At 43.1% G+C, this 21,890-nt stretch overlaps 2 protein-coding genes across 3 annotated transcripts; one reads left to right on the forward strand and one right to left on the reverse strand.

Moving 5' to 3' along the window:
• The first annotated feature begins 1,185 nt into the window (after nucleotides 1-1,185).
• LOC146713605 (high affinity immunoglobulin gamma Fc receptor I-like) lies at nucleotides 1,186-5,886 on the forward strand. Its single transcript, XM_085449447.1, has 5 exons — nucleotides 1,186-1,220; nucleotides 1,447-1,713; nucleotides 1,844-2,089; nucleotides 2,351-2,506; nucleotides 4,676-5,886. The coding sequence occupies exons 1-5, from the start codon at nucleotides 1,190-1,192 to the stop codon at nucleotides 4,735-4,737; spliced, it is 762 nt and encodes a 253-aa protein (XP_085305573.1). The 5' UTR covers nucleotides 1,186-1,189; the 3' UTR covers nucleotides 4,738-5,886.
• A 2,401-nt stretch (nucleotides 5,887-8,287) lies between these two features.
• LOC146713606 (uncharacterized) lies at nucleotides 8,288-20,400 on the reverse strand. Of its 2 annotated transcripts, XM_085449388.1 has the most exons (12): nucleotides 20,165-20,400; nucleotides 19,776-19,960; nucleotides 18,742-18,879; nucleotides 11,908-12,046; nucleotides 11,496-11,670; nucleotides 10,877-11,012; nucleotides 9,981-10,124; nucleotides 9,810-9,862; nucleotides 9,660-9,728; nucleotides 9,300-9,359; nucleotides 9,074-9,187; nucleotides 8,288-8,969 (listed from the first exon to the last, which is right to left on the reverse strand). In XM_085449388.1, exons 1-12 carry the CDS (start codon nucleotides 20,285-20,287, stop codon nucleotides 8,956-8,958), a joined length of 1,350 nt encoding a protein of 449 aa, XP_085305514.1. In that variant the 5' UTR covers nucleotides 20,288-20,400; the 3' UTR covers nucleotides 8,288-8,955. The 2 variants fall into 2 exon arrangements, with proteins under 2 accessions (XP_085305514.1, XP_085305520.1); XM_085449394.1 differs by lacking the exons at nucleotides 8,288-8,969; nucleotides 9,074-9,187 and having other exon boundaries at nucleotides 9,355-9,420.
• Nucleotides 20,401-21,890: the final 1,490 nt, after the last annotated feature.

Raw genomic sequence — 21,890 nt, forward strand, 5'->3', positions numbered from 1 at the left:
ATCAAGCAGGTATGGAGGAGATCAAAACTTCAGACATCCAGAGGCCCCCAGAACACAAGAGACCAAGGAAGACCCACAGAGGGGCAGCTGCGCCACTGTCCCAGTTAGAGCTAAGGAGAGTCCCTGATGAGGGCTCATTCAGCAGCCGCGGAGCAGAAGCCAGGGGGAGTTGCAGTGACGCGCCCGTGAGCTCCGCCGGCAGCCAGCTGTGCCTGAGTGACCGAGCCCCAGGCCGAGAGGCCGGGGGCACCCCACCTCCGAAATGGCCCGAGCGAGCCCCAATAAGCGGCCGCCAAGGAGTGAGCCGGTGTGTACCCGGACGCCCACCCCCAGATACAAAGAACCACCAACGCACCGACACCTGAGGGAGTCCGCCACCGGCAGGGGAAGTGGTGGTGGGTGGAGACATTGCTGTTTTCTTGCCTTATCTGCTCGCTGTATTCAATTATGACAAACTACCTGTTTCGAGCTACAATCGATACACACATACTGTTGACTTTACTTTACAACTTTACGACCTTTGTTTCTAGGAAACTTATGATACCTATCGGAGCGTCATTTTTGAGCCACTTATTAAAGTTTCTGGTATTAATACAAAAACAGGAGTTTTGTAAAATGTATAAAAGGTAATTAAAAAACTTAAATGGCATGTATCAATAACATGTTTGTTTTGTTTGTTTGTTTGTTGTTGTTTTTTTTTTGGGGGGGGGGTGTATAACTGCAATAAAAAATAATAACTTTTCATTATGAAGATATTGAAAGAAAACAAGCTCACCAGATCATTTTTGACCCACTTACACATTTAAGGGTTAAGGTGGCTGCTCGCATCTTGTAAAAAAGATAAATTGGTGTTAAGGGAGATCAAAAACAAGTAATGGATATCAAACCAGCATTTATATGCATTAAAACAGATAATACTGTTAATATATGATTGCATTACTTGCACAGGCAACTTCTTGGGTTGTTTTATAGTTTGGTGTCCTTTCCCCGAAATAAAATCGATGCATTTAGTAAGCAGGTCAGTTGCATTAATCAAATCAATAGCATGCCATGATAACTGTTGATGAGCAAACACATTTCGATGTGTTTCCCGCAGCAGCTGCCATCAAACAAAACAAGCCCGCCTACCAAAATCTTCAGGAAGTGAGAGATCAGCGTCTGTTTTTCTGTTAGTTGGTATTGACACAGGATGCAGCTAACACCATTCTGCCTGATGCTGAGTGAGTACAAAATTTAACATTTAAGGATATTTTGAACAATTTGGACAATTTTTTTCTTATAATCCATCATTATCCCTGCTTACACTGTTATTTCTTAAACACTGCTTTTATTCGGTCCTTAATAAATTATTTTCATTCTGGTTTTTTTTTTGGTTGTTGTTTTTTTGTTTGTTTTTTTAATTTTCACCCTTTTCTTGTCTCTTTCTCTCTCCCTTCCTTCCTACAGCCTGTCTTCAGGTCAACCCTGACAGGTCTCAGTTCTTCAGGTATGACAACATCTCTTTGAGCTGTGGCGAACAGTTGAACAACACTGGTTGGAAAGTGAAGAGGAAAACGCTCGCAGGGGGGACCAGACCCTGCTCCTCTGGCTGGGGCTATGCCTCCTCGGGTTCGACTTGCATCATCGGACAAACCTACCCACCAGACAGCGGCGTGTACTGGTGTGAGTCTGTCAGTGGGGAGCAGAGCAATGTGGTCAACATTACCATTACTGGTATGAATAACACTACGTTAAGTTCTGCTATGTAATATTTAAACTTAAAGTCACACTTATTAAGGCAGATCATTTAGAAACGAAGCAAAGAAAACCTATAAAAATGATTGATTTTCTGCATTTTCCAAAGATCAGCCTGTGATTCTGGAGAGTCCTGCCCTCCCCGTGTCCGAGGGTGCCACTGTAACACTGCATTGTACACCTGAGACAAAGTCCTTCAACCAGTTTTTTGATTTCTATAAAGATGGCCACTGCATCAAAAGGAACTCCACAGGAGAAATCACCATTAAAAGGGTTTCTAAATCAGATGAAGGACTCTATAAATGCAGCATTTCAGGAGGTGAAGAATCACTAGGCAGCTGGCTGGCAGTTGATGGTGAGCAACAAAAATCCCATCACATACACAATGTTGAGCAATTTAAAAATTTTAAGCATTTTAAGAAAAAAGAAATTTAAAAAAATGGCTGTTAGAGGAATTATATCTAAATCTCCAAAATTTGCATATTTGTCTGTGTTTTGTACATCTGCAAATGATGAAGAGAGAAAAACATTCTACCCCTAAAAAAGACACAATTAAAGAAAACATGTATTTAATAAAGCATTTAAATGTATAATTTCCATGTTCATCTCTTTACAGCTTCATCTCAGGAGTTTCCTTCATCTACATCTGCAGCTGAACCGGCCGCTCCCTGCTCTTTTTCTGTCTTAAGACTAGTATTTCACCTGTTGGTGGGAACGCCTTACCTGGTGTCCACTGTTCTACTGGGGCTTATATACCGAGACAGGAGGAGAGGTAAAGTAAACCCTGCAAGTGTGTAAGAGGTATTTCTTATCAGATTGGGTTATAACAACAACAACATGTGCTATCAGCTAGTAAACTATTTTCTGGAGGCTTTTGTTTGTTGTCAGTGACAATTTCTGTCAAGCAAAACTGTTGTCTGAAATTAGAATGTTACATAAAATAGATATGTCATCTATAGTTGATTATTTTGTTGTCTTCATTTTTTTTGCCTATTCTGCACAGTGACATGCATCAAATCATTAAGAAAATAATAGTCCAGTGTATCCAAACCTGTTCATTTTAAGAATTTCCTTAAACAGAACCTTTGTGACAAAGTGAATCAGCCTAAAGATTACAAAAAGCAACAGATCATGCCACAATCTACAGGAACACCGCAAGCGAGGTCACAAAACACCATCTAAAGAACTGCAGCCTTCACTTGGTTCAGTAAAAGTCAGAATTCATGATTCAACAATAAGAGAATGGATACAAATTGTATTCATGGGAGAGTTCTAAGTAAATCACTGCTAACCAAAAAGAAAGGCTCATCTCACAGTGTCAAAAACATCTCCATGATCCCCAAAACTTTTGGCAAAATAATGTCTGGATTCACAAGACCAAAGTTTTTGGAAGGTTTTCTCATCTCACCTTTTCTCAGCATAAGAAGATCATCATGCCATCAGTCAAACAAGGTGGTGGTAGTGTGATAGTCTGGGACAACTTTGCTGCTCCAAGACCCGGACATCTTACCATAATTGATGGAACCATGAATTCTCCTCTCTACCAGAAGCCCCAGCCATCAGATCAAGCTATATATATGTGTGTGTATGCACACAAAATTTCTCCACAGCAATGTCACAGGCTCACTGCCAAATGTTTGATTCCGCCCTTACGCCAAGTAACTATTAGCTCTGAAACATTTAAGTGTGACAAATATTAATAAAAGAAAGAAAAACATTGAAAATGGAATGCAAATCCTTTTTTTTCTCTGTACTGTACGTATAATTTGGCCACTAATTCAAATTCAATTCATAAAAGTCTTCATAAAAGTGGCTGCAGCGGTAGAGCTGGTCATCTACTGATTGGAAGGTTCGTGGTTCGATTCTTGGCTTCCCCCAAGTCTGCATGCCAAATATCCTTGAGCAAGATGCTAACCCCATGTTGCTCTCCGATGCATCCATCGAGTGTGACTGTGTATGAATGTTAGATAGGCTAACAGCTTGGAAAAAGTGATTGGGTGAATGAATTAGTTGTATAAAGCACTTTGAGTGCTCAATTAGACTATAAAAGCACCATATAAGAACCAGTCCGTTTACGTTAATGCACAATTTTAGAATTCATAAAAGGGAGGCTTTTGGAAACTGTTTGGTTTCAGCGCTTACATCAAATAATCAAATCATCCATGCCTAACTGTGTAATGTCATCCTCCTTTTGTTGATATGATGGCAATGGATAATACTCCTTAAAATCTAATGCCGTATTTGTAGTTCACTCTACGATATATTGACTATATGTGTGTGTGTGTGGGTGTTGGTGTGTGTGAGGTTGGAAATAGAGATAAAGGAAAGTAGATATGTTCGTTTTCTTATGTCAAATATAACATTTGTATGTTCGTTTTCACATTACACATATTTTAATGGTTGCCAGAGGGCTTTAACTTTTAAATTTAAAATTTTAAAATTTTATTTCCTGTCTGGCTTTATCATTTTACAGTATTAACTGAAGGTGGACAGCCTCCACAACATAATTTTTGGTTATACAAACTAATAATCTGGTTTCAAATGGTGCTACAAAAGTGTGAATTTGAGCTTTCATAATGAGACTTTATAAATCATCGGTTGATCTCATGGTGGTCATGTCCATTTTTTTATACTGTGCTCATGACCAATAGATGTTATTGGTAGAAAAAAGTCTGTTCTTTAGGTGCCACGTTATTATAAAGCAGCCATGTTTTTTCCGGTGAACTGTGTTTTGACACCAGCTGCTGAGGTTATTGAGGTTTGCAGGTAAATTCCAAAGTTACAATGTGGTATTGCAGGTGACCTTTGACAAACAAGTTACTTCTAGAAAAATGAGGCACTCTTGATCTGATTAAAAACCTTTTACTGCTGTTTGCTGACGACTGTTAAGACAAAAGCTACAAGAATTCATGTTGCTGTTCTGTTTGTTTTTTCTTCACAGCAGCTCAGAATGCTGTGAAGAGAATGAGCACGGATCATGTCATCATGGAAATGGTTGTTTAACCAAACAAGCTGATGAACATGTACCACGGGGTGTCCTGAACGTGGGTATTCATTTTTCACCAGCTTTCAGTTGACATTTTCCAGCATTTATCTGTGCAGGGCCAACGGGGACCGTAGTGTTATTCAAAAAAAAAAAAAGAGCTGAGGCCTGCGTAAGTGGTCTGTTTGTAACACTTCTACAAACTGAGTCTTCTAATAACTAATGTTATTGTCTTGCTGTATTCTGCCACAGTATTTCATGTTTTGCATTGTTATTGTGTGTGTGCAAGCCCATCACCATGTTGTTTACTTTGTTTATCAGGAAAACAGTAGTTACTATCTGAATATCAGGATAATGTTTTAATACGACTTCATGTTCACTAACACTCGAGTATAAACCTTGGTTTTTTATCTCAAAGGGTTTTTCCTGTCCTGATGCCACTGCGTGTGCCTGCTGCGCAATCTTTCTTCATATCTTACCACTTATAGCCCTTTCAACAGTATCTCAGGTCGACCTGATGTGGCTCTAATCGACTTTAATCATTTTCCATTAAAAGGACCACTTAATGTGCGTGAGGTCATCATAGCAATGTGGACAAAAGACCCATGACATCATTTGTATGTGACGCCAACACCACGACAGGTTGAGGCGATGGTTCACCTGCTTCGATGTATGACACCCGGTCATTGGGGACTATTGATGAGTTAGGCTCAGAGAGAAAGGTTTGAATTCAGTTAACATCCACTCATTTGAATGGAATTTTTATCTGTTTGGAAAACCAAAATTGAATAACCAGAGTGCAAAACGATGCATACTTAATTTACTTTTTTAGCATCTAGCTAAAACAAACCATGGGTTAATAACCCTAGATGGGTCACCAGAGACCTGTTGAATGTTAGGAGTTTAAAAAACAGAAAGTGCAAGTGTGTGTTTAGAGGAGACAAAGATGTGTCTTAGTTTTTATTCCTGTAAGGAGATTTTTTTAATCAAATTTTTGTTTTTGGTTTATTTTAAAACAGTGGTAAGGTTTTGAATTAATATTTGATATGTTAGGTTCTTGTCAATAGTTTTTCACCTATTATGATCTTTTTGTACAGATTTAACCGATTTTTTAAAAATTGTTTTAGTTGAATTCTTAATTTCATAGCAAGAATAAATATATTTTAAAAATAAATTTCATGTCTGGACATGAAGAGATGCCTCTGATTCATTCTTGTGTTGTTGGTTCGTCTGGAGTGGTTCTTTTGTTTTTTCTCACTATTAAGGTTTTCATGACCAGTTTCTCCGATCACATTATCAACCCTGCCGAGTGACTTTTCTTAAAATCACAGAAATCTTAGGACTGAATAAATGTTAGTAAGCTTTCCCGGGTTCTGTGTTTTGTTGCTCAACAAAGGCTGTTCACTTTGCTCAGTTCCTTCCTGTTGTGGTGTGGGAGGGGACAGTAGGAGAGCAGAAATATGAAGAGACACATAAGAGCAAAACTGGCCAGTTCTTTTATTGGCCACAGGTGGCTTTAGTCAAGTTTCCACTCAGTCATAAATCAGTAATAAGCAGTGAGGTGTAAAGCATGCTGTGACATTTCTGTTGACATGGAGCCCATAGTAAAAGTCCCAGACATGGCTGCTATCTGCTATTTTTGACGTGTGACGCTTTTGACCTTTTGTGACAATTTTCCTCTGTTTTCATAAGAGCAAGAACGTTTGTTGAAAAATATCAAACTGTTAGATTACAGAGGATGTGAAATGCATAATCGCTGTGTGTGAAAAGGAAGTGTAGGGGCCTTCAGTGCTCGGCGAAGTGTTTGTGGTTTTATTTTCATCAGCTTTTGTACGGCTGTCTCTTGTTGTTTTTGTCCACACTTTCATCTCCGTTCAGCATGGGCTCAAAACTTTACTAAAAATTAATAATATTTCTTTAAATTGCAAACAGAGAAATGCAGTGATTATTGCTCCATCAGCTCTTTCAGCCAATATGGGTCAGCTGTGGTTAAATTGAGTGTATTCAATCTAGGGGAGTGTAATTTCTGAGAAGACACAGGACACTGTGCCAGTTTAAAAACCCACAACACAAACAGCTCAGCAGTTATATTGAAAGCATGTGCAGTTTAAAATGGCAAAAACGATTTAAAAAATGGAACAAAAAAACAAAAAAATGCAAACGAGTATAAGTGCTTGTTTTGACAGGTAAACTTGTTTGACCTATATTTAGTTTTCTGCTGTGTGGCTGGAAAATCCTGTGGTCTGGTTTCTGAGTAAAGCTGCTCTCTGTTGTGTTCTGTGGTGGGAACAATAGGACCTATCTCAAACACTGAACCAGAGGTTTCTGACCCTGAATAAGTACTGATGTCACTGTCATGGAGTGCACTGCTGTGTAAATCATAGTGAATCTTTACAAAGTCTTCACATTACAAATTATTTAAATATTCTCCAACATTTTGTACATAAGAAGGGAAAAGAGGAGGGGGAATTGACGATGAATGAAGTAAAGACAGAAAAATAGAGGTAATTTAGTTCTTTTTTTTTGTTATTTTATATAACAATATGTCTTGGTCAACACAATCACAGCTGCATTGTGCCGAATACAAATGTAAACCACGGGCAAGTCTGTCTGACTGAAACCACTTCCTGTGGAAAAATTTGGCCAGATTTGCAAAAACGCTAATATGAAACAATGTTAGGTTTCTGTTGTGTGATACACTTTTAATCTACATTCTCATATTCTTATAAAAGACTCACTAAATCGCACTCATTCTCAGAACAAATCAAATGTCAAACTTGCTCCAGCAAAGAATGTGAATTACAGCTTGGCCAGAGGTAACCAATAGAATTAGCACCATCTGCTGGTTTTCTCTTAATACAAGCAATCCAAATGATTTAATAGTACAGACATTTAATGTTAAACATAGAAATGAATAAAATACACACACAAACACACACACACACACACTGGCACAGTGGGGTTTGGGTTACCACCTATAAGCAAAGTCTGTCTATCTATCTATCTATCTATCTATCTATCTATCTATCTATCTATCTATCTATCTATCTATCTATCTATCTATCTAGAGATGTATTGGAACGTAACTGGATGCAGTGGCAAAAAGCACACTGCCAATGGATTCTAGAGCTGTTTCCATTTTAAGTTTCCAACCTTGTCAGAACAGTTTGGCTATGGCCCCTTCCTGTTCCAACATGACTTGCACCAGAGCACAAACCAAGCTCCATAAATACATGGATGAGTCCTGACATCAGCCTCTTAGAAAACACCTTTGGGATGAATTAGAGTTAAGTGAACCAGGCCTTCTTATCAAACATTAGTTTTTGATCTCACAAATCCACTTCTGGAATAATGATCAAAAACTCTTACATTACTAAACTTTGTGGAAAGCCTTCCCAGAAGAGTTGAAGCCCTATGACTAAAGAATGAGATGTCACTGTAGTTTGTATGCATGTGAAGGCAGATGAGCAAACCCCTATAGTTTGTATGCATGTGAAGGCAGATGAGCAAACCCCTATAGTTTGTATGCACTCAAAAAAAAAAATCTAAAGTGACAAACATTCAAAAACTATTTACATTTTAAGAGAAAGATAATGGCTGTTTTGTGTTTGTCTATATGATGAGATTATGGTCATATTAGGTTTATTGTTATCACCAGCACTGATTTCCACCTCACGGGGTTAAAAGATGTGTTTGTCTGCCCTAACAGCCCTGACTTTCCTTCACCATCCAGATCACAAAACATAAACAATAAAGCAACAGAACTAAAGTGCTTTTAGTGCTCAGTTGTAGCAGAAAGGTGCATTATAAGAACTTTTCTTTTTTCTTTTCAGGCTTCAAACCTCAGTGCCTTACTTCCAACCATTTTCTCTGTACATATTAAACCTGCCTCATTTGTATTTTACATTTAAGTCTGTAAGATGTTAAAGGATGAAATACACACATCTAAAAGCTGCTCTCTGTAGCTTTTATTTACAACTCTGTACATTTATGTCATGCCATCATTCCACCACCAGATAGAGCCAAAGACTAATATCAGTACACTGGAGATTGACACGATGGTGCGATTCTTCATCAGTAAACAATATGCATCTATATCATATAGTATATACATAAGTAGAAATGTGATTATTTACTCAGAAAAAAAATGTGCAGTAACAACGTTTGTGATATCCTTTTCCCAAGTTCTCTAGATTTTATAGCCAGTTTTGTTTTTCCTTAATCTCTTTCTTCTTCCATTAGACTACTTTATCTGTAAAAATAAAGAAAAAATACTGTTGAACGACTGACTTTACACTGTTGTTTTTAAGCCAAAATAAAAGTTAAAGTTAAGAAACAGGAGAACTTTTGACTCACAGAACGCGTGTGGACTTCCTCTCACCACCCAGACCACAATGCCAACGGTCGCTGCAACACCTACAGCCCCACACACAGCACCAGCAATTTTGCCAGCACGACTGCTGTCATCACCTGCATGTATGCATGGCAGAAGGAGAATAGCTGAAGTAATCAAGTACATTGTATTCATTCATTTTATACCCTGGCTGCACATTTTCAACCCATTAAAAGTATTCATAGTTACCTGATGCTTTGGGCTCATCTGCCACCATAGTTGATATGCTCAGTGTTTCTGTTTCGGTTACTGTTAAAGACAAACATATCGACATGGTGGGAAAATGGCCACATTCAGATTCGTTCCAGTCCTGCACCACCACCAAGGAGAAAAACATGCATTATTTTGCAGCTACAGCTAGTGATGGCTGAATGGCTCTGTCTTGTTGGGCACAACAAACATCTTTGTTTTGATCACTCCTAGTAGAATTACACAAAAAAAATGCATTTGATAACTGAACGCCACTAATGGTAATAACAGGTTACAATAACCAGACGTCAGTGATGCAGGACTTTAACACAATATTAATGCTCTCTGTGTTTGACGCACCAGTAGTCGTGCTCGCTGGAGTAGTTGAAGGCAGAACGGTTGTTGGCATAGATGTTGTGATGACTGGTTCTGAAAACATGATAATAAACATGTAAAAATAATTGATCGTGAAAAGCAATGAAGGGAAAAACATAATGTGAGTGTGCTCACCTGTGCGATAGCTCACAATCACACATCGTAGCTCAGACTGATATTTGGCTGCACTGATGAACAATTGAAATAGTACAAAAACATAAATTTTAAATATTCCAGTCCTCGTGTATTTACTGTATGATGTGCTTTTCACTTATTATTATTAATGGATCCAAATCCCACACTGACCCTTTCTCTGCCTGGACTAAGAAGCAGACGGGATGATCTTCTCCATCTTGATTCTCAGATGGCGTCCAAGTCAGGATAAATTCTCCATGTGATTCATTGTGTTTTACAACATTGTGCGGTCCACTGAACAAAAGCTTTAAAACCCTTAAAAACACACACAAAGGAGAGATTGATGCTGAAAAGTATCAGATATAGAAATAAAAAGACAAAGATAAACCCTAAATACCAATAACCCAAAAACAACAATATAAGGTAGTACTATATTTATTCTGCCTCAAATGAAGGGAGTATTTAATTGTTTCAGTTTGTTTGTCTGTTTGTTAGAATTCTAGCATCCACAGTTTTGAAGATATAATTTTCCAATTTTGTGTGATGGTAGATACCGAAAACGGCTGATTTAATTTGGGTCAAAACTGGGTCAAGGTCACACTAAATTTGAAAATCTGTAAAAACAAACAAACAAACTTTATATTAGCCACAATTTTGTAATGTAATGTTAATTTATTTTCTTCGAACTTCACAACACTATGACCTTGACCTTCAATTTCAGCACTCAAGGTCAAAGGTCAAATTTCAAGAAACCATATCTTTTCATTTTTTTCAATTGAATGTTGCAATGACTCAATAACAGGGTGACATCATCATATTGCAATAAAAACATCATAAAGCGTTAAAGTGTTAGTACAGCCCTTCAGTTTTGGGGAAGTTAGACTCTCTGAGAGCACTTGTTGCTTGTTTAATTGATTCTTGGGATTTAACTTCGTGGGCGCTCCACCTTTGTATTAAGTGGAGGGATCTAACCACTAAACCTTTAAAAAACACACGTGTAATGGTGCAAAAATTTTATTTCTTTGTAAGGTAAACATGGTACTCAAATATGTTCTGTGTTTACTCACATGGTGTTTTTCACCTCTGCCATAATGGTAATGTTCACTGTGTCATTAGTGTACATGCGAGCCCCATTGGCTGGGGTTGGAGGTAGAAACCTGGGCAGGTAGACTCCCTCTGAGCATGATGGTGCAGGAGAGTCCACTGGAAAAAGATTTTTAGGTCATTACAATAGATAGCTAGCAAAGTAGTGTAGCAAGCAATTTAACCTTGATATGAAGTTTATCAAATTTTGGTTGCTCAATTAAGACACTGGTTTGATATGTAAGGTTCCAAAACTGACAGAAAGTCAGAGTTGATTTGCACATGTGCAGAGGAGGGATAGAGGACATATTGGGCAATAGATGTTGAACACAGAGCTGTCAGGCAGGAGAAAAAGAGAGGGACCGCAGAGAAGATTGATGGATGTGGTGAAGGAGGACATGCAGAGGGTGGGTGTGACAGAGGAGAATGCTGGTATAGGGTGAGATGCAGGAAGATGATCTGCTGTGGCATAAAGGGAGCAGCCGTGAGTGAGTTCATCTTTTCTTGCAGCACTATGGAGTATAACATCCCTGTGCTGATTTTACTTTGAATAAACAGGATCCTCAAATGGTAAAAAGCTTTGAAAAAGAAAAAAAAACCTACCCATCAGAGCAAATCTGATTGGTACTTTGCTGAGAGCCTCGCTGGGAGTGATGTTTGTCTGAAAACCATAATCACTGATGATGATAGTCTTTTTTGGGAAGTCCTCCATTTCCAGCTGTACTGCATATGAACCTTCATCTTGCCTGCTGACAGGATTAAATGACAATGTGCAAGCCTGCACAAGTTTGGTGAAGACTTGTTAAAAGTGGGCATTGTGTTTGAGTTTGAGGGGTAGAAATGTTTGTGAATTGTGGAGAGACAAACGGATGGATGGAAGAAAGACATTTTATCAGCGCTTACCATCAGCAGTCCTTCAGCTAGAAGAGCTAAGAATTAATAATTTACAACATTTCTCTGTTTCTGTGACTAGTTTTTACTGTAGTATCATGCTGTAAGTGTATGTGAAACTCACTTGTGAGATGGTCAGAACAGACGGTGGTGTACAAGGATTACACTCATCTGCGTCTATGTCTCCAAATCTGCATTTAACCTTGTCTCCATCAGGGTCAAAGGCCGACAGGGTGAAGACTCTTTGACAGTTTGAAGGGACTCTGGCACATAGGAATCACATGCAGTACAGTAAATACAAAACTCACCCAAAAATCAGCACTGTAACTTTGGTTTTTAACAACTGCAGTTTCAACAAGGCTTCCTCCAAGGAAAACAAAAATAAAATACATGTAAGGACTGTCAAGAATCACCCATTTAACCCTGTTAACATTCACCATGTCACTGGATATTCTTTAAGGGTTATAGATCGGGATAGAGCTCTGATATCTCCACATATTTTAAAAATATTGGAAAATGGAAAATCCTGTAACAGCAAAGCTGTAATGCCAAAACGTGTGAGGCACTGGTTGAAAGGTGAAAAGTGCCTTTAAAATTAGGTAGCCATAATGTTTTGCTGGTGCCCCACTGTCTGCTACTGACTTGGTTTTATGTGAAAAAAAATAATATGCAAGTCATATTTTATTTTATACTCCTTGTGCCTGTGCAGGTTCTCTTCCTCCCACAGTCCAAAGACATGCAGGTTAGGTTAAATGTCATTTATTAATTAGCCATTTGTGTGAATGTGAATGCAAACGTTTGCCTGTCTCTCTGTGTTCACTCGGTGATGGAATGACAACCTTTCCAGAGAGTCCTTGTGACCCAGCATTTTGAGTTTCTTTGTTTTGGTGATATTTTGTATTATGGTTTATGTTCCTGTTCATTAGTAGTCTTAGCTTGTTTCGAGTTTCTCATGTTCCTTGTTTAAGTCTTTGATGATTAGGCTCTCTGTTGTGTCTTTGTCCTGTAGGTCTTTCTTCGTGTCCATGTTTATCCATGTTTCCCCAGCCCGTCATGTATCCTCTCGCCCCCTCTCTGTCATGGTCCCTGTGCCCTGCTGGTCAATCCTCTATTGGGCAATATGTTTGTGGTTTGTTTTCTCTCTCACTCTCTCTCTCTCTCGCCACGGCGATGCTCACTGCGGGCTCCCGCTGCTGGCCCACACACCTGCTCATCACCACACCGGCCGCTGATCCCAGCTGATTACTGCACTACTTAGATGGCGAGTCTGCACTAGTCTTCGCTGGATCGTTGAACTATCAGCGTCAGTCAAACTTGTGTATCTGCCAACCTGTATCTTGAAAGCCCTTTGTTATTATCCCGCTAACCCGACCTTTTGTGTTTAGATCGTTTTTGGAACCGGATTCTGAGAGGAGTGACTGAGGAGGAGTTTTTGTACAGAAAGTGTGGAGCACCTTTTCCCCTAACCCTGTTTCCCACGGACCCTGGCGACCCGGACCCTTTTCCCCCTGCACATTGTACATAGCCACTTGGTGATTGTGTTCACTGTGAATAAAACGCACTGTTCTTCGCTTAAAGGGAAACCCTGGCCTGCGCCTGAGTCTCTTTCGGAACCCTTAACAGAACGATCCAGCCATTATGGACTCAGCAGGACAGGACCCCGCAGGACAGGACCCCGTGGGCCGGGCTCTGGCCGCCCAGGAAGCCGCGCTGGTCCGCCATGAACAAATGCTCGGGCAGCTACGGCAGGATGTCGCCGCATTGACCCTGGCAGTGGCGCAGTTAATACCGCTGGAGGGAAATGCGCAACCAGGGAATCCCCAGCCGCCCAGCCCGGCTCCCCAGGCGGCACCGCCCGCCGTAGCGTCAGGTAGCTCACCGCGGGTCGGTACGCCGTCTGACGGACCTTTACCCACACCGGAACCATTCTCGGGTGAGTCTGACAAATGCGCCGGATTTTTGGCTCAGGTGTCTCTGACGTTTCGCGAGCTGCAGCGTTTTCATGGCAACGATGGGGCGAAGATAACTTATTTAGTTCAACTTCTGAGGGGCCGTGCACTAAAGTGGGCCCAGGTTGTGTTAAACTCTGATCCTGTCATCACCTACGCTGACTTTCTCTCCAAGTTTAAGAATGTGTTTAACCCAGGCACCGGGGCAGAGGCCGCTGCTCTCCGTCTCCTCAACTTCAAACAAGGTAGGAGAAGCATGTCTGATTACGCTATCGACTTCTGGATTCTGGCAGAAGAGGCAGGGTGGAATCAGGAGGCGCTACGGAGCACGTTGCTGAACAATGTCAGAGAAGAATTAAGGGACGAGCTAATCATGCGTGATCTCCCTGCCTCCTTTAATGAGCTAATGTCCCTGTGCATTAAGGTGGATGAGCGGTTACGGGCTCGCCGGTCGCAGCGGAACTACAACTTCCATGAGGCTGCGGGAGTCTCTGGCACCGGCGCCATGGCGGATGCCGGCCCCTCCCGGACTCACGAGAGCGGGGACGGAGAGGAACCCATGCAGCTGGGCGGCTCCCATCTCACCGCGGCGGAGCGTCAGCGCCGGATTACCGCCGGTGAGTGCCTCTATTGTGGTCACAGGGGACATGTTGTGGCTACCTGCCCTTCGCGGGCAAAAGGGCGCGCCCGCCAGTGATGGTAGGAGTACTGGTGGGCGAGCTGAGCCAGGAAGAAGCTCCTCCCCGTTTAACACTACCGGCCACGCTTTCCATTCACTCTAAGAGCCGCTCCCTATCGGTGTTAATCGACTCTGGGGCGGAACAAAACTTTATTGACTGTCAGTTAGCCCGGCAACTTGGGTTACTATTGGAGCCCCTGCCTCATGCATTACGTGTTACGGCATTGTCAGGTCAACGCCTTCCAGACATCACTCTGGTGACGGAGCCTGTCGAGCTCACCCTCTCTGGCAATCATTCTGAAGAAATCTGTTTTTTGGTGTTTAAAGCAACTCGCACTCCACTAGTTCTCGGCCATCCTTGGCTACAACAGCACAACCCTCACATAGATTGGCTAAAGGGGCGTGTCACTGGGTGGGGGGAGGACTGCCACATGACCTGCCTTAAAGCAGCCTCGCCTCCAAGCGTTGAAACGCCCTCTTCTGGGGTATTGGAATCAGCTGATTTAACTAATGTGCCCTCTGTTTATCACGACCTAGCTGAGGTGTTTCAAAAGGCCCGCGCCCAGTCACTCCCTCCGCATAGACCCTATGACTGTGCTATCGAACTGCTCCCGGGAGCTCCTTTACCCACCAGTCGGCTATATAGCATCTCACTTCCAGAACGAGACGCTATGGACAAGTACATCACGGAATCCCTGGCTGCCGGCCTCATTCGGGCCTCCACCTCTCCAGTCGCGGCAGGCTTCTTCTTTGTCGAAAAGAAGGATAAAACCCTCCGGCCATGCATTGACTATCGCGGATTAAACAACATCACAGTAAAGAATAAATACCCTCTGCCGCTCCTCAGTTCTGCCTTCGAGCTCCTCCAGGGGGTTACTGTTTTCACCAAACTGGATTTGCGAAACGCATACCATCTGGTTCGCATCCGTAAGGGCGATGAGTGGAAGACCGCCTTCAACACCCACCTCGGCCACTTCGAGTATCTTGTCATGCCCTTTGGTCTCACTAACGCCCCTGCGGTGTTCCAAGCCCTGGTGAACGACGTGCTCAGAGACTTCATTAACCGTTTTGTTTTTGTCTATCTAGATGACATCCTGATCTTTTCCAGAAACCAATCCGAGCACGAGACCCATGTCAGACAGGTCCTGCAACGACTCCTCGAAAACCGATTGTTCGTCAAAGGAGAGAAGTGTGAGTTCCACGTCTCCACCGTTGCATTCCTGGGGTACATAATCGACCAAGGAAACCTCCGCCCGGACCCTGTGAAGGTAAAAGCCGTTGTTGAGTGGCCGGAACCTCCTAATAGGCACCAACTGCAACGTTTCCTTGGATTTGCCAACTTTTACCGGCGGTTCATTCGGGACTTCAGCCGAGTTGCCTTGCCGCTGACCCAGCTAACCTCTCCCAAGCTTCCTTTTCAGTTGAACAAAGAAGCTCAGGCAGCTTTCCAAGAACTGAAGAAACGATTCGCCTCAGCCCCCATCCTGATCCAACCCGACCTCACGCAGCCATTTGTGGTCGAGGTCGACGCGTCCGACTCAGGGGTTGGAGCGGTTCTGTCGCAACGGAAGGATGGTAAGCTCCACCCTTGTGCCTTCTTCTCCCGCCGTCTGTCCCCTGCAGAGAGAAACTATGACGTCGGGGATCGGGAACTGCTGGCGATAAAACTAGCCCTGGAGGAGTGGCGGCACTGGTTGGAGGGCACGGCTCAGCCTTTCCTCGTCTGGACAGACCACAAGAACCTGGCATACCTACAATCAGCTAAGAGGCTCAACGCTCGACAGGCCAGGTGGGCCCTGTTTTTCACCCGTTTCCACTTTTCCATCTCTTACAGACCCGGTTCCCGGAATGTCAAACCCGATGCCCTGTCCCGTCAGTTCTCAGTCTCGGAGGACACCACTGAGCCCGCTCCCGTTCTCCCCGCCACCTGTGTCGTGGGCGCCATCTCCTGGGGGATCGAAGCAGCCATTCGGGAGGCTCAGGTGTTGGAACCGGATCCGGGAGGCGGGCCAGCCCAACGGCTCTACGTCCCTCAATCAGTACGTTCTCAAGTGCTTCAATGGGCCCACACTGCCCGCTTTACGTGCCACCCAGGGGTCCACCGCACTATCAACTTCCTCCAGCGCTACTTCTGGTGGCCCTCTCTGACTAAAGATGCTCGGGAGTACGTCTCCGCCTGCGCGACCTGTGCCCGGAATAAACCATCTCATCAGCCGCCCGCTGGACAGCTCAATCCCCTGCCGACTCCGTCCAGGCCGTGGTCCCATATAGCTTTGGACTTTGTAACCGGACTGCCGCAATCAGCAGGCAACACTGTCATACTTACCATCGTGGACCGTTTTTCTAAAGCTGCCCACTTCATAGCTCTACCCAAGCTTCCCACGGCCATGGAGACCGCACGACTGCTTACCCGTCATGTGTTTCGTTTGCATGGGATCCCGGAAGACATTGTGTCTGACAGAGGCCCCCAGTTCACGTCTGGCGTCTGGAAGGAATTCTGCTCCTCATTAGGAGCAAAGGTCAGTCTGACCTCCGGTTACCATCCCCAAAGCAACGGTCAGTGTGAGCGAGCTAACCAGGAGCTCGAGGCGATGTTGCGGTGCACAGCGTCCTCCAACCAGTCCATCTGGAGTGATGAACTACCCTGGATTGAGTACGCCCACAACAGTCTGACTTCCTCCGCCACTGGTCTGTCTCCCTTCGAGGTCTCACTGGGTTTCCAGCCGCCTCTCTTCCCCTCTGTCGAGGGTGAGCATTCTGTGCCATCTGTCCAGGCCCATCTACGGAGGTGCCGACGAGCTTGGCGGGCCGCACGGACGACGTTGCTGCGCACGAAGGACCGAACCAAACAGACCGCAGATCGCCGCCGCACACCAGCTCCAGCATACAGCGTGGGACAAAAGGTATGGCTGTCCACGCGCTTTGTTCCTCTCAGGACTGAGTCCAAGAAGCTCAATCCAAACTTCATTGGTCCTTTTCAGGTTTCGGCGCTGATCAACCCCGTCTCTCTGAAACTCCGGCTGCCCCGCAACATGAGGATTCACAATGTGTTCCACGTCTCCCAAATCAAACCTGTACAGAATAGCCCCCTGTGCCCTCCGTCCAGGCCCCCTCCGCCCGCCCGGCTTGTGGACGGCTTGCCCGCCTATTCCATCACGCGGATTATGGACTCTCGCCGCCGCGGGCGTGGCTTCCAGTACCTTGTGGACTGGGAGGGCTATGGCATTGAGGAGCGATCCTGGGTTCCGCGGGCCGCTGTCCTGGACAAGCGTATGCTGCGGGCCTTCCATCTGTCTCATCCTGGTAAGCCTGGTGGGTCGCCGGGGGGCTCCCGTTGAGGGGGAGGTACTGTCATGGTCCCTGTGCCCTGCTGGTCAATCCTCTATTGGGCAATATGTTTGTGGTTTGTTTTCTCTCTCACTCTCTCTCTCTCTCGCCACGGCGATGCTCACTGCGGGCTCCCGCTGCTGGCCCACACACCTGCTCATCACCACACCGGCCGCTGATCCCAGCTGATTACTGCACTACTTAGATGGCGAGTCTGCACTAGTCTTCGCTGGATCGTTGAACTATCAGCGTCAGTCAAACTTGTGTATCTGCCAACCTGTATCTTGAAAGCCCTTTGTTATTATCCCGCTAACCCGACCTTTTGTGTTTAGATCGTTTTTGGAACCGGATTCTGAGAGGAGTGACTGAGGAGGAGTTTTTGTACAGAAAGTGTGGAGCACCTTTTCCCCTAACCCTGTTTCCCACGGACCCTGGCGACCCGGACCCTTTTCCCCCTGCACATTGTACATAGCCACTTGGTGATTGTGTTCACTGTGAATAAAACGCACTGTTCTTCGCTTAAAGGGAAACCCTGGCCTGCGCCTGAGTCTCTTTCGGAACCCTTAACACTCTCCTCCACTCCTCTGTCAAGCTCATGTGTCAGTCTGGTGTTCCTTTGTTTCCTGTTTTATTGTGAAAGTCTTGCATTCCTTATTCAGTGTGTTTAGTTTTGTTTTCCCAGTCTTGTTGTGTATAATTCGTCTCAGCTGTGTTCCCCATGTGTTTTCTGTTGCCTCATGATTTTACTGTGTATTTAAGCCCTCTGTTTCCCTCTGTCCAGTGTTGCATTCTCCCTCATCTGTCGTGGCTGTGTGCTTCTCCGTGTGTTTCTTTGTTAGTTCAGTATTCCTGAAATTTCCCTGTTTAGTTTTGTATCATTTATTCCACTCAGCAAATAAAACTGTGTTTTTGTGTTAACGTCCTGCCTATGAGTCTGCATTTGGGTCCTTTCCTGCCTTCATTACAGTAAGTTTATGACAATTAAAACAATAAAGAAGCTTACCGCAGGGCTGGCAGGATGGTGGTCTGAGGTGACTTGTTTGGCTGATTAGTGTCGAGACGAGTCCTCAGGTCCACGTTAGTCAGAGCTCTCCATTTCTTCACCTTGTTTTTGGTTTGAATCCAGTCACCGCCATCCAATCTTTGGGGTTTCAAAGAAGGTAATTTGGTTATTTTCTATACACAACTTATGCTAAGAACTTGTGCAACATATACTAATTAGTATTCATTCATACAAGAAATGATGGGGTATTGTTATCAACCTGCCGGGCGGGTGGGTGGGAACCTGATAGACACTCAATGTTGCAAAGGTGCACCTAATAATAATCTGGGATATATTTAAATTTTAATGGCTTTGATCTCAATGTCAAGGTTAAAGTACAAGTTTTCTGAAAACCTTGTCTGTGTGATAATTTTATAACGAGGTCATCTAGGCGTCTCAAATGATTGCAATTATCAACTCAAGGTCAAGGTCAGAGGTCAAAATCAATCAATTTTCTCGTAGACTCCTGGTGGAGCATAGGCCTTCTAGGTCAGAGGTCAAGTTTACTGAAAATCTTGTAAATACAAATTGATGTATGTAAATAGATCTTTGTGAAATAGCAGGCAATGAAGTATAATCAGGTTTTGATGATGTTTTAGGTGAGACAAGTCAGGTAAGACTACACTGTGAATGAAAAAGGGCTCATATATATTAAGGTGTGATGCATGACATTTGATGCATTGTTAATTGTTGTTTTTGGTTTTTAATGTTTGTTAACTAGAATTCTTACGCTGATTGGGAAGACTAGAGAGAACATAGAAATCCCTTTTGTGTTGTGTCTGGCAGGACATCTGGCATTAAATCAAAATCAAATATGCAGTGCTACCTGTAATAGTGTGGCAACCCATTGCAAATGCGGGAGGAGATGAAAGTAGCTCTGTTACATAATCTGATTGCCTCAAATTAGGATTAGGGGCTGGTTTGGAGTTATCATCTATGATAATTTAGACCTCAGAGGATTAAACCTTTCTTTTTTTATCTGACGTGTTACTGACCGTAGCTGAAACACAGCATTGCTGGAAACCTCCCGAGACATGACTCCTTCCCTCTGACACCACTCTTTGTCCTCCTCATCCACAATGCTCAGCTCCACACTTTCTGTACCACAGTCACCGCTGACACAGCTCCACGTGTCTTGATCGGTGCATGAGCGAAAGCTCAGCTTGTAGTGAAAGGCCACCTGTAATATTGTAACAATAACACCTGTTGTGTTATTATAAAGAGTCCATGCACTGTTCAAATAAAGTCAGTGCTTTTAGGAGCCTTTTGGAATGTCAGTGAATTTGCCTTTACTTCAATCCTCCTTAATTAATAAGTAAAACTCTGAGCCCCTATTTCAGACTAAACTAAAGAGTCCTGGCATTAATGGTATAGGTACACCTACCGTGACAGAGCCATTATGCGTCTTGTCTTTGGGGGTAAAAGTCATCACTGTCCCAAAGAAATGGTTAGCCTGAGAACCAAAGAGCAGCAGCAATAGAAAGAGGAGCAGCATGTTTATATCCATAGTTGTGATCAGTGAAACTGTGTAGCCCTAAAATAAAGTTTAAAATAGAGTAAAATAAAGTCCTTGACCCAGTTATGTATGGCTCTGAAATGAAACAAACAACGTGTTTTTCTCCCAGTACTCCTCCTACTTTTGTCTCCTCCCTTTACAACTATAACTATGACACAGTTATGTTGTAAACTGAGAGCAGACAAACGGAGGCTGTCTCTTCAGTCAAGTCATCGTACAAGCACGACTTTTCTCTTGATCCTGTTTACTTAGAGTTAACTAACTTTTTGCTCTAATCAATCTGATTGTATTGAGGAGCCCCACCTTTAAAGTTCACATTTCTTTCTCTCTCACTCTCTTGTTTTTGACAGAGTAGCAGTGGAAACATGATATGTGGCTTCTGCCATTCCTGAACGTGAGAAGGAAGCAGAAGGGTGTGCCAGCTGCTACCACGATCCAAACATTCTGGCACTGCAGGAAGCTGACTCACCAACTGTTACAAGCTTTAATTATTCCCACAATAGTGCTGTGATTATGTGCAGATTTACTCTTAAATCATGCAGTCTGATGCAGTGTGCACTACTATGTTAAACAGCAACTACACATTACTTGTAGGTCCTAAAGTACTTTCTTTTTTATCTTTATGTAGGACATTCCATTTCATTTCTATACAGATAATGGATTCTGGATTTTCAGGCCATTTTCATTTCCATAGGTCTAAAATGATGCAGTTTTGTCTCAGCCACTGCTCTGCCACAGTTAGGCTCTCCTTTGGCAGTGGTGCAACCCAGTGGGAACCTCTGGGATTGAAAAATAAAGTCATCACTAAAGTGCCAATAATGGCTCAGCAGCACATCGGACTACAATTAAAAGTAGGTGACAAAGATTGAGTGTGTAATGTTTTCCATTGTCAGGTGATTGTACAGGTGATCTGGTGGAAGAAAACCTGTCTCCAAGCACAGACTCCAATGATAAATGTCACACTTGACACCAGAAAAAAAAGGAGCCAGGAGGCATCATTTTCCCAAAGATGGTGCAAAACAAAACAAAACTAATATGACCTCAACATCCAGCTGCAGGTTCAACAGATGTCTGCAGGATCTTCAGGAAAATTGAAAAGCAGCAGGGAATTCACTTAACTTTGCTATTTACAATATAAATAGCACAGTTGTCCGAGTTGGCCTAATGTTTTTCTAATGTTTAAGTTTGGGGAAACAAGCTTTTTCCTTTTGCAAAAACAGCTGCAACATTTTAGCACCAAGGAAATGCTGGACACCAAACTGGAGCCACAGATGTCAGTGGCTATTGGAGGACCTGGCACAAGAATTTCAGCAGTGACTCACACATGCCCACATATTGTGGCTGCCATGATCTCTTTCCTATTTAAATTTCTCCAACATCTGGAAGTCATGCTTTGTCATATTTAGCTCTGGAATTTGTTAAAATGTGGGTTGGTCTTCAAAAGGCACCAGAACAGAATTGGCTTCACGTTGTATGAAAAGAGGACCGATGGAAATAACTTTAGCTCTCTAGTCATCACTTTGAAAGTCACCTACATTGAAATTTAGTATGATGAGCTTAGACTACTTTACTTAGGATACTTTTTAGCCTTTTA

The sequence above is a fragment of the Copadichromis virginalis genome, linkage group LG3, assembly GCF_057382275.1.
Source record: "Copadichromis virginalis isolate Kocher_CV1m ecotype Utaka linkage group LG3, C_Virginalis_male_GT1.1, whole genome shotgun sequence".
Lineage (NCBI taxonomy): Eukaryota > Metazoa > Chordata > Actinopteri > Cichliformes > Cichlidae > Copadichromis > Copadichromis virginalis.

Bases quoted from the DNA above. Each gene is read 5' to 3' on its own strand.
- LOC146713605 (XM_085449447.1), top strand. From the start codon at position 1,190: ATGCAGCTAACACCATTCTGCCTGATGCTGA. The intron at 1,221-1,446 runs GTGAGTACAAAA...TCCTTCCTACAG, and splicing joins ACCATTCTGCCTGATGCTGA to CCTGTCTTCAGGTCAACCCT. The intron at 1,714-1,843 runs GTATGAATAACA...CATTTTCCAAAG, and splicing joins GGTCAACATTACCATTACTG to ATCAGCCTGTGATTCTGGAG.
- LOC146713606 (XM_085449388.1), bottom strand. From the start codon at position 20,287: ATGGATATAAACATGCTGCTCCTCTTTCTATTGCTGCTGCTCTTTGGT. The intron at 11,013-11,495 runs GTAGGTTTTTTT...ATCTTTTTCCAG, and splicing joins AATCAGATTTGCTCTGATGG to TGGACTCTCCTGCACCATCA. The intron at 9,188-9,299 runs GTAACTATGAAT...GCATACATGCAG, and splicing joins AGATGAGCCCAAAGCATCAG to GTGATGACAGCAGTCGTGCT.